Here is an 18493-nt window from a genome sequence, read left to right as displayed (position 1 = left end):
GAGGCTGACCAGAAGGACCAGGGAGGGGAGGTGGAAGGGAATCTCTGTCAGAAAACATAGTATATGCCCACAGAGTGACAGACACGGCAAACACACAGTAAAAAACCGATAGGAATCGGCACAGTACACCAAAAAGATGGCCGCCGGAACGAACTGGCGCCAAAACAAAGCAAACTCGGGACGGACAAAAGGTATAATGTCCGCCGAGGTATACCGGAGGAAAGGAGAGGCAGACACCTCAGAGAAACGTGGAAACGAGCCGAAACGAGCACCGCCAAGCCGGGACGAAACGGAACAAGTCCGGGGTGCACGTTGCAAGCAGGAACACAGGAAAAATGGCCGCCGCGTGTGAAAACGCGCATGCGCGCGGCCAGAGAAAGTACCAGTGACGCGGCAAATAAAATAAACGGTAAGAAACAGAAACAACGCCGCGGCAGAGCAAACGAAGAGAGAGAAAACGGGGAGGAAGGCACAACCGCCTTCCAGCTAAATGGTAGGACAAAGATATATATGCAAATATAGCTATAGGCAAACACACATCAATAGAATATAGTATACTTATCTCCTGAGGGAGCAGCAAAGAAAAGAGGAAGTTAGATGGTTCTAAGCACTTATATAGGAGGAGGGGTATCCGTGATGAGCCCTTATTGGATACCTAATGCATATGTTGATTGGTCTTTTTTCCTTGTTATTTTTTTGTTCTAAAAATATTCTTTGCTGCTGAGGGAATAAAGAAAAGAGTATAATGGGAGCCTCCGTGTCTTTATAAATCAGCTTACATCCAAAGAAATGCACATTGGGGTAATGAGAACACATCTTTATTTCTACTAATGTCGGAAAATAACAGGTTATTGCGGTTTCAATTCTATTAATCCTTTTGTTACTTTTTTGTTACCGCGAGATAATATAATCCATGCAATATGACTGAGAATATATAGATATTCTGTAGTTAATCATATATGTCAGTGTGCTCTCTGGCAGTTTCTTATCGTCCGTTTTCATGTAGCCTAACATAGAATCTGACTGCCTATCATTTTCCCGAAGGAAGGACTCAATCAGTCCTTGGTCCTGTCCCATGAATGTTTAAATTCCCTTACTCCTATTATTTTCATTCTCTCGGCTGATGAGCACACATGGATCAGTCGGAACCTTGTCTTTCAGACCGATGTTAATTAAAGAGCTGTCTGCCAGCACAAGTGCGAGCAGAAAAACCTGCTCTGTTGGGGGTATTTAAAGCTGGGCTTTGAGAAACTGCTTTATAGTTTGTATAGGAAGATTTGCACTTCAGTTTCTAATTAATACGGCATTTCATAAAATCTCATCAATAAGAAGGAACGCACTGCTGACTGAGCCTGGCAGGAGCAGACAGGTGCTTAGATTTCACAGGAAAATGTAAGTAAAAGCTTGTGTCTGTATGTGTTACAAAAAAGAGCATAATGGTGTCCTTGAATGTATGCTCTGTACATCACAGCCCTTGCTAGATAACATTTTCTTATAACAAGCTAAGAAGAAGAAGAAGGAGGAGGAGGGAAAATCTTCCAAAGGGAAAACTGCTTTCCTAAAAGGTTTCAAGTGTCTGATTTATTGGAGATACAATTGCTCAGTATGATTTTATCTTGTTGCAGGGAAGTCTCAAGAGCAGCAGACAGATCTCACCGCAGGAATTCATTCATGAACTCAAATCAGGAGCTACAGATGAAAGACTTGTCTCCTACTTAGACTCCCTCAGGGTCTCTCTGACCAGCAATCCTGTCAGGTACTTCAGCCGATGTAACCGTATGTAATCTTATGGAAAATGCAACTTTATAGCTTCGGAAAAGTTTCATTGTATTAAAGGCGCTTGAAGGATACAAATCACTTAGCTTAAATATTCCAAAACTGCCTAGGAAAAGTCTATGTGAAGCAAAACTATTATTAATGGCGATAAATCCAGAAGGAGCACGTCTATGATTTGTAATTTTCAAATTTTAATTGAATCAAGCCTTTCTAAAATAGAAAGGACCCAAATTCAATTTTAATTATTTTTTTTTTGTAATGGATCAGATTGCCCCAAATTGAATTTCTGACAATAAGTTGAGTTTTCATGGGTCGTTAACACCTAGTAATTCAGTAGATTTTGGCAGAGTGCAGTAAGGCAAGTGCTTAAACAAACAAGTTAAAAAAAACCAAAAAAAAAAACACATTCAAGATAAGTCTCACTTTTTGATTCATTGCCCATTAGTAAGTGGACTCCCTCATTTGCGTATGTCTGCTGACAGGCTTAGGCCTCTAGCACGCCGTAGGATTGAGAATTCATGAGCCTAACAGTTAAACTTAGTTAAAGGTTCATAAACCTCTAGTTTCTATGCTACACCGAGTAGATCTAACAGAATGAAACCTCTGTACATAGGTGGAAGTTCTCACACCATGGTCTTAAAGGGTTCTGATTATTATGCACAAGAAAGAACAGTTAAGGTTAAGGACTGGGGATAAAGCAATACAGCAGCAGCATTATCGCAGGCTAATTTGTAATATTTTTTAGGGCTGAAGCAACTAATCAATAATGAAAATCGGTGTCAATTAATTTTTATTATCGATTAGTTGAATTGATTTTATCGAATATAAGATGAGGTTTTTTTTTTCCAGAGCTAATGGAGGTCGGATAATAACACTAAGATCCAGATCCCCTGCGGCGCTGCAGGGGACCTTGCATATCTGGGTGTATAAGGCATATCTGGGGCGGCAGAGTTGCATATGTGGGGGTATAAGGCATATCAGAGGGCACTATGGCATTTAGGAGGGTATAGGGCATACCTGGGGTGGGTGTGCAAGGCGTATCTGTGGGGATATAAGGCATATCTCGGGGCAGTGTGGCAAGCCTGGTCTCAGATGTGCATAACTGGGGGGGGGGGGCAGGGTGCGAAATAAAAACAAGAAATGCGTTTTTCTCAAAGTGTTTTTATTCTGCTGTTTGTTTTTAACATCCAGTTTGTTAATTATTTTAAATAAAACATTTAACATTTTTTTTTTTTTTTATCTGATTAATCGGAAAAATTATCGGGCAACCAATCGTTAGTTGCAGCCCTAATATTTTTTACAATTCTGTACAGGCTTATAGTGAATCATATCTGGACTAGCCAATCACTACTATAAAAACCTTTAGTTTCTATTTTGTTAAGTTATTTAACCCTTTATAGGACTGTATATACAGCCACATACACTGATTACATTTAAGCTCCACACTGACCAAGTATCACTAAACTGATGTGTTTAATACAGTACATTTCTATGGTTCCTTCTTGGTGTTCCCTGCCACCTCCAGTAAAGTACCACAAACACCTTTGTGTTTTATGATGCAGAAAGTAGAAACAGATTTCCAAACTTAACCAGCTCACTCAATTTAATGGGATCCCTCCAAATCTATCCCTCCAAAATCATTTACTATAAATGACTTTAAAATCAATTCTATAAATTCTAATTAGGTAAATAAAAGGTTTTAGTGTACTAGTGCACTGTGGAAGCCCTTTGATAGCATTCTTCATTGCCTTGAGTATTTTTCTGTGTCGCACGCCTCTTCTGTTTCTTCTCAAATTAGTTATTTGAAATTTTGTACTCGGTTTATTGAATCCACTCGTTTGCCAATAGGTGCTGTGATATCATCAGTTTCTGTGAAAGAACTGTGAATATTGATGCAGTTCAACCTTTAATATCATCTAATGCATGTATTTAAGTAATGTGGTTCTGCTCAGATCAGTATAAGTACATAAATACATATTTAGGTTCAAAGTAAGACAATAATTTACATCAATAAAGTGGGGAAACCAGCAGAACTAATATTGTAAAATCTCACATATAATATCTATCTTATTCCCCTGAAAGGTTCATATTTTACACTAGTGTAAAATAACACAGCTCTCTATCTTTTTTAAATTGATTATAAATTATTTCAATTAAACATGTGTATTATGGCAGAGATTTTTTTGTAGTTAATTCCTGTCCTAAAGGCAGCTCTCCTTTCTTTAATACACCTTTCTAAAGCTGCCAGAACCTTAGATTTGCAGAAGGGAGGGTGGTGGTTATTAACCAAATTCAATATGAAACATGCAATAATGGTATTTTGGTTCTTTTCCACTAGCTGGAATAGCAAATGTTCCCATATTTTCAGTCGTTGTACTGTTTAGCTTATTATATTAAGTGCACCTTCCAGATCAGCCTGTTTTATATTAATATATGAATTCTTTGAACACAGTGAAACCCGTCTTATTCCTCAGAGGGAACGAGTCAGATAATTGAGTGCTCTGATTAACATTGCGCCTACAGCTGTACATTTATTAACATCAGATTGGGATCCGCTTACAGCAGTATTGCTCTTCTTTAGAATAGCATTTAAATGTCTAAAAGTAATTGCCTGCTGCAAGTCTTTGTTTTGGTGTGTATATTGTGTGTATATTTTAGGGCTGAAACAACTAATCGATAATAATCGATAATGAAAATCGTTGTCAACGATTTTCATTATCGATTAATCGAATTGATTTTTATCAATTATAAAAATGATAATCCGACCTCAAACAGAGATCGGATTATAACACTAGAATCCAGATCCCCTGCAACGCTGCAGGGGACCTGGATTCTCCTCACTGTCGGCCGGTCTCTCAGTTCCGTCTCTCTCCCCTTCCCATACACCCCTCTGACTCCTCCCCCCTCCCATACATCACTCTGCCTCTCTACCCGGCTCCGTTACTGACTTCATAGAAGCCTCAGCGTAAGTGAAGGGCAGTAACGGAGGCTGTCTGTGCGCATCGTTTAGACCCCCACCGGCTGACAGAGGATCATCCTCTCTGTCAGCCGGTGGGGGTCTGCATCGCACAGACAGCCTCCGTTACTCACCTTCACTTACGCTGAGGCTTCTATGAAGCTGCAGTGAAAGTTCCTGTCAGTAACGGAGCCGGGTAGAGAGGCAGAGCGGTGTATGGGAGGGGGCAGGAGTCAGAGGGGTGTATGGGAGCCACCCTCCCATACACCACTCTGGCTCCTCCCCCTCCCATACGGCACTCTGCCTCTCTACCCGGCTCCCTGGTGTCTTGTGAACCTCCGTGGCTGACAGGAGGCAGAGTGGAGTATGGGAGGGGGGAGGAGGCAGAGTGCAGTATGGGAGGGGGGGAGAAAGGCAGAGTGGAGTATGGGAGGGGGGGGAAAGGCAGAGTGGAGTATGGGAGGGGGGGGAAAGGCAGAGTGGAGTATGGGAGGGGGGGGAAGGCAGAGTGGAGTATGGGAGGGGGGGAGGAGCCAGAGTGGTGTATGGGAGGGGGAGGAGCCAGAGTGGTGTATGGGTGAGTTATAGTGGTGTATGGGGGGTATTAGGAATTTCAGGGCATATAGGGGGTATTAGGCATATCAGGGGGGCATAAAACATATCTGGGGGTAAAAGGTATATCAGGGGGCTCAGTTGCATATCACTGGCATATAAGAGGTATAAGGCATATATGGGGGCAGAGTGGCAAGCTGGGGGTCAGATGTGCATAACCGGGGGCAGTTTGGTAAATAAAAAAAATTTAAACAAGGCTTTTTTCTCATAGTTTTTATTAAATATGAAAAATAGTTAACATATGAATTAATATTTACTAATAACTTTGTATTAAAACCTAGTTTGAGAAACACTGTGTTTGGGTTCTTGTAGCTTTTATTATTATGTCAGTAAGTTAAGAAGGTGAATAGCGAGAGGCCATTGTGATAAAGAGATGAAAGTGTAAATTGTACGTTTTTTTATTACATTATTTTAAATTGAAAAAAACGTAAAAATTTTGTATCCGATTTAATCGATTAATCGAAAAAATAATCGGCCAACTAATCGATTATTAAAATAATCGTTAGTTGCAGCCCTAGTATATTTATTTGTTGTATACATTTTATAGCAGGGGCCCACCAAATTTTTTTTTTTATATATATATATTATCCCTGGTCTGCAGTTAAATGTTTATTGGGGTAATACAACATAAAACAGTGCTCCGTACAATACAGCAGCTAACCCCTTCACGACGAGGTATTTTACACCATGAAGACTCAAAGCTTGTATGCCCCTTAACGACAAACATGTCACGGAAATACATCCCCTTGATGACAATAGACATGCCTGGCAAGGGGTTAAACAGGTTTAGAAAGAGATCAAGGACTGTTTTCTCCTTCGAAACGGTGTTGCTGTTATCGAGGCATGCAGTGACACTAACAACCTGCGCCATATGGCGCTAGTCAGCTGGTTTCAAACGGAGTTGCTAAAATGCCTCAATATCGAGGCATTCAGTGACACCGAAAACCTACCCCAGGATGAGTTTCCAAGAGGGTCTCTCCAGACCCTTGTGAAAACTCTAAACTTCCCCTGCAGGTTCAATTCAATTACTGTATTTATCCATGCTAGTCATTGGAGTACAGTTTATTAATCCCAATGTGATTAGTAAAATAAAAAAGTAGTTAAACATATAAATATAAATGTGTTAACACACAAAAATAATTCTCCATCAGGAAAACCATTGAAAAAATAAATTTTATATATCGTTATTGTGAGTCCTAAAATTTTTTTGTATCTTCACCAAAATTCAGACATGGAAAGAGTAAAAATACTGTCATTTGAAATACTCGTGGGATTTCTAGTTTTAAAAAATGTATGATTTGATGGGGTAAATTGAGTTGGTCGGGTTCAAAGATGTCCCAAATTGGACATGGACATGGACACAGACAGACCAGACTTGAAAAAAAGTATTTTAAATAGCAATATGCTACTTGTACTTATTGCCGTATAACTTGCAAAAAAAACACACAAAACATAACATTCGGCATTTCCAAACTCAGGACAAATATCAGAATCTGTTTAGCAGGTGTTTTTTCATTAGCTTTTCTAAATGAGCAAACAATTTTTCAAATAAAAGTTTTCTTTTTCAAAAATTTTCACCATATATTTTTTTTTAGTACAATAGATATGATCAAAATAATGGTATCTAAAGAAGGCCCCTTCTTTACTGAAGAAGAAAAAATGTAATTTGTGTGGGTGCAGTAAATAAGAGAAGAAAATTACAGTTAAACACAGACATTTGTTGTCAAAACAGCCATTATCTCGAAGGGTACAAAAAATGAAAAACAGCTCTGTCCTTAAGAGGTTAACCATTCTTCTTCTTTTTGTGTTTTAATCTATCTGACAAAGATTAAATTATTCCAAGGTTTTGTATGAAAGAATATTCATGCTAAAAAATATTATGTATTGGGGTATGTGCCTGGATTTGTTTAAACTCTCAGCAAAATATGTTAGTGCTTAAATATGTGATCATGTTATAGATTAGTGAACATACACATGAATACACTGCTCCATCCTACCATGTGGAGACCTGTCTACGCTGTGTGTAAGATGCCTACAGCTGCCTCTCTACCACCACGGGGGTCACATAACACTGTGCACCTGTGGCACATGCCTCACCACCACCATAGCCAATCAGGGGGGCTGCTTCCCAGGGACCAGGAAGTGATTTATATTCTCCATTGAGACCTGGACAGTGTTTGTTGAGCCTTGCCATACACTAACGTATGTTTTTACACTCTAACAACATACCGTAGAAGACACATGCTAAATCTTACGCTCATGTTACCTTACAGTAACACACGCAGGCTACCATTCTACGCTCATGAACATACATGCTCACCCCATACACTAATACAAACACTCTAGCACTGTATGCTGACATACATACTCATACTAATAAAATATATTCTAGTGCCATACTGCACACATATACAATACAGTAGACATACTGACTATACATTTACACACAAACTTACTCACTGGATAAACGCATACATACAAACTCTGACACTACAGTATACACACACCGACTCCAGCACTATACATATACCCAGAAACATATTGCCTTTAACACTACAGTATTCACACACACACACACACACACACACACACACTACTCCCCCTTTTGCACACTCAAAATACACCTTTTGCACTCCTGAATCGAGCACCCTATGGTTTCCTGTGTGAAGACAGTAAATCAGGTGCCGTGAGCCACCAAGCGCGGTCATATAATATGCATTACCACTTCACCGCACTCCCACAGAAAAGCATAGGTTGCCTGATTTAAAATGCCAGCTATGGCTAGTTTTTACCCCCTTGTCCTACAAAACCATGTGAGCCAGGAATTGGATTCTAGTCGCCATGGTGACCTAGTGCCCGAGGTGTGTTGAACCCTGTTTTATGGTATTGTTGAATTGTAAGGTGTTGTAAAAACAGCTACCCTCCAAACTCCAAAGCATACCCCGGCCGGGAACATGCATTGTAATAATGTTTCCTAATCTAATTTGGTACCCTTAATTATTTTGGGTACCACAAACTATTGAATTTGGTAGTGTAATACAGATGGCACTAGAGGAAGTACTTCCTCATTGGCCTTGTGTAAACCTGATTCAGAAGGTGCCCTGAATCCTATCGCCATCGTTTCAGTGAATTGGCATGTTTTTTAGTGGAGGGGCACTGGCTGGAACATTAGATCCACAAGGATTATGCCATATGGGTAGGACATGTAAAAGCTCTAAAAGTTATATGACTCTTATATGGCCGATTGAAATGTTTCAGGAGGGGCTCTGATGTTTTGTTAACTTGTTGCCCACCAAGGGTGCATATCATCTTATGCGTAAGGCTTCTTTGATGTTCACTGTCTTTTACAACTGATGAATAAAATCGGCAAAATGAAGAGGGGAAAAATGTAGGCACATTGCTAAAGCACTACAAACAAACAATACAGCCAATCCAGTACAATACACATTAAAAAGCACATCCATAAACTACAGTTAACAAACACGTCTGTGTTAGAAATGCTTCTGGGGTCTTCAAAAAATAAAAAGGAAAATAGCATTCAAAAATAAACCATGTTTATTTTTTTGTGCTGGCAATCGAGCTGTGCTTTACATAGTGTACGCATCCAAGTTAATTTACGTGACCCTGCTTTGACATGAAAGGGGAAAGTCACGTGGAAAACTATTTTCCCCCTCAGCATAAAACACGAAAAAAATGCTAACCGTTCCCCATTTCAATATAAAACGGTGCAAGCGCAGATTGAACGTTTTCTATTTGTAAATTCTTTATACGTCACAGCTTCACATGAGAATAAACGTCACACTCTGTTCAACTGTTGCAAACCCCAAATGGTCCAAAGCAACAATATATTAACTCCAGACACTCATTTATTTGCACTTTTACAAGAGTAAGACTAAAATGAGCGAAAAATAAAAAGCCGCAAACAAAAAGAAGCTCCAGCACAAAGTAGGTACCGTTATTTGACATCTCCGAAGCACCATGCTTCTGCAGAAAAATGTGTTGTAAATCATCATAACCTCCTAAAGTGGACAGTGTTGCTAAACAGTTGGGTCCATCCAGTAGGGTCTGTCAAAGGTCTGTCACAGAGGTCTCTCGTTGTGTGTCTCCAGTGTGCAAACATAGGTGCACCAGCTTTTCCTGATATCTGGGTAGTAGTTTGTGCTGTCTTTAGGCAGTTCCTATAGTTTTTGAGGGAAACTGGGTATTGGATATGAGTATTGGAGATCATTGTAGGCCGAGAATGAAGACCGCAAACACTTAATGCCAAGAAGGTTGCATTACTGAGTATTCCCCGATAATTATGAAAAAAGGTGCCCCTTGGTCTCAAACACTACCATCATCTCTCTAAAACACCCGGGTCTATGTGGTGCAGGTCCCAGGGGTCATCTATGCCAACTTGTTAGAAAATTAAGATGTCTTTTGCCCCTTAGTGGATAATCGAGCCTTTATGCCAACTCTACCAAGGGAAATTCCAAGGTCCCTCTCCCACAGCCTCATATTATAGGGCAGTTGAATCTGCGCTTGTGCAATGTTGTTAGGATACTACTATTCCACACTTGTACTATTTTTCTTCTCTCTTTTTTTCTGCCAATTCTACATATAAGTTAGCAAAAATGGAGGGAAATTATGTTTCCTCTTATTTGGACATTTTGTGTATTCAGTGTTCTCTTTATTTGTCTAAATATTTTGTTTGCGATTTAAATTGTTGCAGTTTGGACTTATGCTTATTATTAGCAATTATTATTATTATCGGGGTGTGTTTTTAGTTATTTGGGCATTTCAGAGAGCTTGAGTGCCCCCTACACACACACCCGCAGCTCCTAATTAATAATTTATTTTCATAATTTAGTCGTTGGGCTTGCGTTTACCGCAGCGCGATTTGCTTCAGAATCCCAAACAGGTGTGTGAAATCTACTTTTAAAAAGGAAGGCAGGCATTCATTAAACAGATACTGATAATAAACCCCCGGTTCATGTGAGCCACAAATCGGAAGATTTTACCTTTTCCGCTACTGATTTAACAAACCAACCATGTTGCATTAGTGAGCAAACTTCTGCAACTTGGATTTTATTTTCACCCTCCTATTGGGAACATTAAAACTGGTTATTACCCTGCGGGTAGTAGTAAGCATGAATGCCAGGGGTAGCATCTGGTGTATTAACTGTTTATGTGCCAAATGTTATAAAATAGACTGCAGAGCAGCTTGAAGACAAAAGGATGAGCGTGTAATAACAGAAACCTTAATCTGGAATAATAAACAAAACAATTTTAAGTACACAAATGCGTGCATTCTCCAGTTACCTTTATCTGTTTTGTCCCCTCTTCCGGCAGAGTGGCTGGACGTGTGGATTGCATGATATAAGGTTTGATCTCTACCTGCAGCGCATTTAGTGTTTCGCTACACATATGCTGTGGGCTGAAAGAAATCGGTTGTAACTGAATGGAGCAGCTTGTCAAAAACTCAGACATGTATATGAAACCATGGTTTATCACAAGTCTGCATTGGGAAGTGAATATGATTTATAAAACATATTTAATACGGTGTGGGGAAAGAAAGTCTTCCATTTGAGCAGGAAGAAGTCTTTGCAAATTGTCTCCTCTGAAAAATATGGGTTGATGGTGCAGGTTTATTGCGAAATCCTCAAACTTCCCATCAGCACGCACAGATACTCTCAGCCGGCTGTGGCACTAGTTTCCATGACATTTCAGAGGGTTTAGCAATGCTCTCCGTGTGCTTTTACAAACTCGTGCTCCCATTGGTTTCTATGGGACCCTTTTCCTACTAATCATTAGCTATAATTTGCAGACAAAGTGTGTATTGAATTACTACTTACTAAGTATTCTAACACTTGTTCGTTGTGAGTGTTGCTTTCATGGGCTGTGAATAATTTGTGTTTTTCAGTTTTAGCCTGGAACTCCTGACTGTGGGATAATTGGCAATCGTAATTGTTATTTATTGATATAAAAAAAAATAAACATAGGAATATAAAAGAGAACAAGACTATGTTATAGTCTCCAGCACATAATTTGTTGAAAGCATTGTTGTTGACAGCATGACTTAGAAATGATTGTCTTATTTACTTTAATGTACTGTTCAGTAGGAAATTGCTGCCAATGTTTGTTTATGGCTTCTCGTATTTTATCTACTGATATAGGTTCGAGCAAACAAAATGGTTCTTGTACATATCAGCATGTCTATAGCTTACTATTTATAAAACACGGTTACGCCAACTAAACTGGTAGTAAAGCCACTAGTGTGACTAACCTTCATTTGTTTTAAATTTAGTTTCATTGATTCCCATCATTTAGTGGAGGCCAGTGGGCTCTTAATACTTAGTATTAGGAGGATTAGATTGAATAGCAATAAATATGAACTGTAGTAATTAAAACATTTAGTTTGTAATTAAAAATTGTTAAAAACATTATGAAAATTATGATTATTGGGTCAGTTTATAATATATAATAATTAATTAGCAGTGCCCTTTATGTAATGTTTGTGTAGTATCTCCACTCGCATTGTATAATCAAGTCTGAACTAATCAACAACTTGATTGGAGACTCTTAGGCAGCCTCATTATCAAAGAATGTATATTAAATTATTTAACCTTTTGAGTGCCAGAGACCTGGCCATATTTCCCCCCATGGGAGGGTAGGGCATTTTCAGCAGTTTCCATATCATTTCATTTAACCGTGATTCCTGGGAAACATTTTCACTGTTAATTAGCACATTTTTTATTATGCGCCACATACAGCATTAGGATAAATGATTCTAAAATACCATATTGGCTCGCATATAGACTGCACCCTTAAAGTCTGTTGCTATTTTTTTTAAGAATTTTTTTTTTTTAAATAAAAAATACATTAGTGGAATGGTGAAACTGTATTTTACCTAATTAACAGGCACACATGTATTTTAACATTTTTGGTATCTATTATACAGTTTGTCCGCATATGTTAAATGCAAACAGAAACCAATAGCCATTTTAAGGTCCCTTCTTTAATTCATAATGCACCTTGCTTACAGATATGCCACTCTGTGCCCCAGATATGCTTTATAACCCCTGATATGCCACTCTGCACTTGATATGCTTTATAACCCCTGATATGCCACTCTGCTTCCTAGAAGTGCCCCCCAACTTACCAGTGCACCCCCAGACTCCCTGGCTGGCCGGTGGACGTCTGTGCGATGGGCTCAGACAACCTCCACTGCCGACACTTCCGCCGGGGCTTCTATGAAAGAGCACCGGAAGGTTATGTCACGCCGGTGCTTCGCCATAGAAAGGCTCGGCAGAAGTGCCAGCAGCAAAGGTTGTCTACGCACATTGTGCAGACGTCCATGGCTGGAGATCCAGGTCTCCTTACCTGCAGCAGGGATAAATGAAAACACGAACTGTGCATCCCTGCACTAAACCCTGAATATAGGATGCACCCCGCTTTAAAGACCATGAATATCCAAAGATAACACTAGTGTTATGAATAGTGTTGTGGTACTGTTAATAGAAAGTGAAAGAGTTGTGTATGGTTATATGGTAGGGTTAGGTTAAAGTAAGTGTATATTAGTGATCGGAATGTTGATTAGGCTGCTGGAGACGGCTCAATGATCAGTGTCCATATTGCAATTAGTTCATGTAATACAATATATAAAAATAACTTTTAATGTTGATGACATAAGAGCACAGCATTGATTGTGACTGGGTATCACAAAGCCTGTGGGTGCTATAGAAACAAATGTTAAACTTCTCAATGCGGCGAATGTGACATTGCAGGGGTTAGCGCTGCACAATTGTGCAGCTGGGAGGGTAGGGGGGTGGTTCCCACACTTAACATTAACCCCACCCCTGAAGATGGCTATGGCAGCTGGGACGCAATCGCTGTTAAAAACTATGCATGTCGTACATAGCTGGTCATGGAGGTCCGCTTTGTCTGCTACTACAAAAAAAAAAAAGATTGTACAATAAATATTTGTAGGAAAGGTTTCAGTATCCAGCTGTTTTTTTGTTTTGTCTTAATTTAACACAATTTGGCACATTTAATGGTCTTTAAACATAGCTATATTTAGTGGACAGAAATGTAATATGTAAGTATGGGGAAAAGTCTGAGATCTGATCTTAGTGCACATAAATAAAGGAATTGGGGATGATCTGAAACGTGACAGCCTCCCCTTTAATGTAACGAAGCAGCAAAGGCCTTGGTATTCCTAATTTTCTACATGTTAAAATTAGATATTTTTTTGCACCACCTTAAAGGCCAAATTGAATGCCATTGATCATACTTTTTATGCTGTCAGATTAGTGTACCTGGTCAGTAGCCTTTAACCTCAGCTCTATTTCTGCTTTAGGAGTACTTTTCAGTAATATTAACATACTGATCCCTTTTGTTGTATCTGTTGAAAGGTATAAGGTATTCCTCTGGTAATAATGGCTTTGAATAAGCTTACCCTGAAGACTCCTACCATTCTTTTAAATCCTTTTCATTACCATGCTATGGTTGTAAGGAATATATGTATGTTAACTTTATCACCTACCCATGATCTTACAAAAAACTAAAACTGTCTGCGCTTCTCACCCTAATAAAGTTGGCAACAAATATATAAACATAATATAAATGTATATATAACATTATTTATATTATGTTTATATATTTGTTGCCAACGTTATTAGGGTGAGAAGCGTTTTTTGTACACACTGTACAGCCAACACACTGTATTTGCAGCATGCTCACACTGTTTGGTAGGCCTCATATTATACATTTGTATTATTTGAGCCTGAGACTAGCTTAGCGCACCAAAGTTTTTTCTTTACCCATGATCTTAGTTGTGCACCGATAAGCAATGACATTATGACCACCTTACTAATATTGTGTAAGTCCCCCCTTTTGCCGCAAAAACAGCCCTGAACTGTCGACCTCCACTAGACCTCTGAATGTGTGCTGTGGTATCTGGCACCAAGACGTTGGCAGCAGATCCTTTTAAGTCCTGTAAGTTGTGAGGTGGGGCCTCCATAGATGCATCCTGGTGCCATGTGTTCACCAGGTAAGCGACACACACGCATCTGGCCAGCCACGTGGTGTAAAGAAAACGTGATTCATCAGACCAGTCCACCATCTTCCATTGCTCTGTGGTCCAGTTCTTATGCTCACGTGCCCATTGTAGGCGCGTTTGGCAGTGGGCACCCTAACTGGTCAGCCCCGTACGCAACAAACTATCAGAACCAGCATTAACTTTTTTCAGCAATTTGAGCTACTGCAGCTCGTCTATTGGATTTGACCACACAGACCAGCCTTCGCCCCATGTGCATCCTTAAGCCTTGGCAGCCCATGACCCTGTCGCAGGTTCACTACTTTTCCTTCCTTGCGCCACTTTTGATAGGTACTGACCTCTGCAGACCGGGAACACCTCACAGGAGCTGCAGTTTGGGAGATTCTATGACCCAGTCACCTAGCCATCAACATTTTGCCCTTGACCATATATTAGGCTATTCCACTTATCTACCATCCTCTCAGTAAAGCAAAACTTCCTTTCTTAACATTTTGTTCATTGTACATGTGTGATTAAAAAAGAAAAATTTTACTTGGCCTTAAAAATTAGAACTAAATTAGAGAATGAGAATTATGGTCCAACAAAAACGTTAATTCAAAATTATTCTTGTCTTAGTCGGAAGAAACACTTGCCCTGAGGGGGTTAAAGCATTAGCACAGTCGTATACCTTTATTATTTGTTGATAAGTTGTTTAAGTGGAAATAATTATTCCCCATACTGTAAAATGAAATACGCTCTCAGTGGTGGGTAAATACTTTTGTATTATCATAGCTCTTGTGCACATTCGTTCATAGGAACATTAAACAGAGGGAAACTAGCTCAGAATAGCTGAAGAGCCGAACACATAGATCTCCTGATTGAATTTTGCACTTACAGATTAAATAATGGAAAGTACTGTGCTGTTTTTTAATTACAAATAACCCCTCTCCACTACTTTCTAAGGGTTCCTATAAAGATATTTATATATTGCCAAATAAAAAAAATGTGAATGAAATCTGCTTTTTTATTTTTATTATATTTTTTTTATTGTTTTAGCAGATCAGTGGTTAAATTTGGGCGGCTGTTTTATTTATTTTTTTAAACTCTTTATGGATACTTAACCCCTTCAGGACCGGGATTTTGATACTAACGTGTCGCTAAAGGACCGGAGCCGTTTTTGTGTTTTTGCCATGTCTTTCTTCAACTGTAATTTCTCTCTTATCAATTGGTGCACCCACACAAATCATATATTGTTTTTTTCAGCACAAGTAGGGCTTTCATTTGAAACCATAGTAAGCTGGGTAGTACATTGTTTTGTTTGAAAAAAACTGGAAAAAGTGGGGAAAAAATGAAAAAAAACGCATTTTTTTTACAGTTTTGTATACATACAAATTGTACACACATTAAACCAATGGGAAAAAATTATCCCAAATATATTCATTAACTTGTCCTGATTTGGAAACCACCCAACATGGCCAGGATTTTTATCTATTTTGACCAGTATAGGGCAAATATGGCAAGGCATGCATCACGTTTTTGAAATGTAATTTTTTTCAAATTTGGCATGGTAGTCTAATAACTGCAATAGTTGTCACAGATACTGATTACCCCCCCAAAATTATATGTTTATGAACAGTAGATAAGTCAAGGTGTACAACTAGGGTCATTTTGACACTTTTCAAACAGGGATTTTATCGCCAATTGCTGCCAAATTTTGAGGTATTTTTATATTTTTTTGTTTTTTTTGCATATGTTGCAATGTTGCTTTAGATTTTATATTATATTTTGTATAGAATATGTGCAACTGCAGAACAAAACACCAAATTGTGTTCACCAACATCCCCCGGTTCCAACAAGGCCTCACATGCATGGTTCATGCATTTTTTGAGGAAGCTATGAGGGCAAAACTGGAACATGCGCATTTTCGTTTTCACATTTGGAATTTTCAGAAATTGGTTTCCTGGGCCCATATCCCATTTGGGACATTTTGGAAGCCCCCTGCTGTAAATTACCCCATAAAAGTATATATTTATGAACAGTAGACAAGTCAAGGTGTTCAACTAGGGTAGTTTTGACAGTTTTCAGCTAGCCTTTTCTTCACTGATGTCTGCCAAAGTTCACGGAAAATTTATTTTATTGCGTTTTTAACAAATACATTTCAATGTTGCAATTTATTTCTTGCACAGCATATGTGTAACACTGGGAAAAAAAAACACATTTTGTTCACCAACACCCCCCGGTTCCAACAAGGCCTCACATGCATGGTTCATGTATTTTTTGAGGAAGCTATGAGGGCAAAACTGGAACATGTGCATTTACATTTTTTTAAATATTTTTTAAAATCAGATTACTTGTAAGTGACAGGTTTAGGCCGCTGACATCAATCAGGGAGATCGATCAATAATCAGCGACTTAAAATGTCACCGACAAGTGATCAGGTAATAATTATGATTTTTTCATTTATTAATAATTTGTGTTTTTTTCATAATTACCCTAGATGACCCCTCTCTCTTTGTAGAGCAGGGTCATCCGTGGGCTGCCATAATGATCCGATCACTCCTATTGGCCAGGAGCGATCTGATCAGCCCAGCATTTGACCTGGAAGCACCCTGGACTTTCAGGTCAGTGCTGTTATTTTTTTTTTTTATTATTATTTTATTAATTTTTATTAAATTTTTTTTTTTAATTATTATTATTTTATTTTTTTTTTTAACTTTTTTATTTTTGCCGCAAACAGGAGGTATACAGTTGAAGTATACAAACATACGTATACAAAGATCAAAAAGAATAAAAATTACAAAATGAGTTTAAAGCAGTCGTCAGTGGTACAATGGTAAATAAAACAAAGTAAGAGTATGACGAGGAGAACGAAGCGGAAGGGACGCCCGACACAGCACACAGCCAGGACAACAAACGATACATCGTGTACCAAAGTATATAATTCAAGATACATAAGTAAAACCTTACAATAATAATAAAATAAAATGAGAATAAAATAAAATCAATCTAAACCCGGCAGGGGGTGTCTGCCCAGTAGGATTTGCCGAGAAAACCATCCAGTGTATTGGAACATGGAAAGGAGTGAGGCCCTAGTGGAGGGAGCCAGTGTGGGAATATACGCCGACCATTTTGTAAAGAAGGCACGCGCTTTGGTTTCTCTATGTAGGGAAGATTTGGTCCAATCCATTTGGAAAATATAATTAAGTCGTGACAGGGACATGGCTAAAGTGGGTGGATGTGGTTGGATCCACTGAGAAAGAATGGCCTTCTTCCCCACCGCCGCCACCACCACCAGTAGGGATCTATCTCTCGCTGGAAGTCGACAAGTATCGGTGGAGGAAAAAATGCCAAATAAAGCCCATTCGGGGGTCATAGTAAGAGGCAGTTTCAACGATGTAGTGACAATATTATTATTTTTTACATTATTTTTTAACTCAATGCTGATGCTCCATTGAAGCACGGCATTGATTGATATTTAGTCCCCACAAGCTTGTGGGGACTAATATTAACCCCTGCAATGCTGCGATGGAGGTCATACACAATCACAGCATTGAAGGGGTTAATTGAGGAAGAGGGGGGTAGGGGTTAACTGAGGAAGGATGGGGGTGGGGGGGGTCTGGTCTCCACACTCCTGTGGAGACCAAAGAACCCTGTCTCCCTGTCCCTGAAGCTGCCTCTGGCAGCTGGGACACAATCTCCAATAGACTGGAGATTGTAGGGGAGGAGTCTCTCTGATCAGTCCTACAGGACTGATCAGAGGACTTCTGGGGGCTCGTTTTTGCTGTTGCTGGTCTGCCTGGGCTTCCAGGCAGACCACCAGCAGCAGAACCCCCTAAAAAATGGGAATTAACCCCTTCAATGCCGCGATTGCGGCATTGAATGCCGCGATTGCGGCATTGAAGGGGTTAACGCTGCACTGACGCTCTCATGGAGCGATCAGGCAGCAGGGGGGTGTTGGATCAGGTCCCCACACTTGTGTGGGGACCCATTCAATACCCCCCCCCCTTCCCTGAAGCTGCCTGTGGCAGCTGAAACCGCGATTGCAGATTTTTCTGCAATCGCTGTTTCTGCCTACAAAATCACTCCGTGGGAGTGATCGTGGGCTTGGGGGCGGGCTTAGACAGGCTGTGCTG

At 39.5% G+C, this 18493-nt stretch overlaps 1 protein-coding gene across 2 annotated transcripts in view; it reads left to right on the top strand.

The window, feature by feature from the left end:
• LOC149299853 (protein diaphanous homolog 3-like) overlaps positions 1-18493 on the top strand; it is a 265720-nt gene that overhangs the window by 33132 nt on the left and 214095 nt on the right. For both annotated transcript variants that reach the window (XM_089485812.1, XM_089485811.1), the window contains exon 3: positions 1626-1756. In XM_089485812.1, the coding sequence (XP_089341938.1) occupies positions 1626-1756 (131 nt within the window). The remainder of the gene's footprint in view (positions 1-1625; positions 1757-18493) is intronic.

Source organism: Sceloporus occidentalis, unplaced genomic scaffold (assembly GCF_023333645.1).
Source record: "Sceloporus occidentalis isolate IW3139 unplaced genomic scaffold, rSceOcc1.0.p SCAF_27, whole genome shotgun sequence".
NCBI classification, from domain to species: domain Eukaryota; kingdom Metazoa; phylum Chordata; class Lepidosauria; order Squamata; family Phrynosomatidae; genus Sceloporus; species Sceloporus occidentalis.
This window is presented reverse-complemented; position numbering and strand designations above follow the sequence as displayed.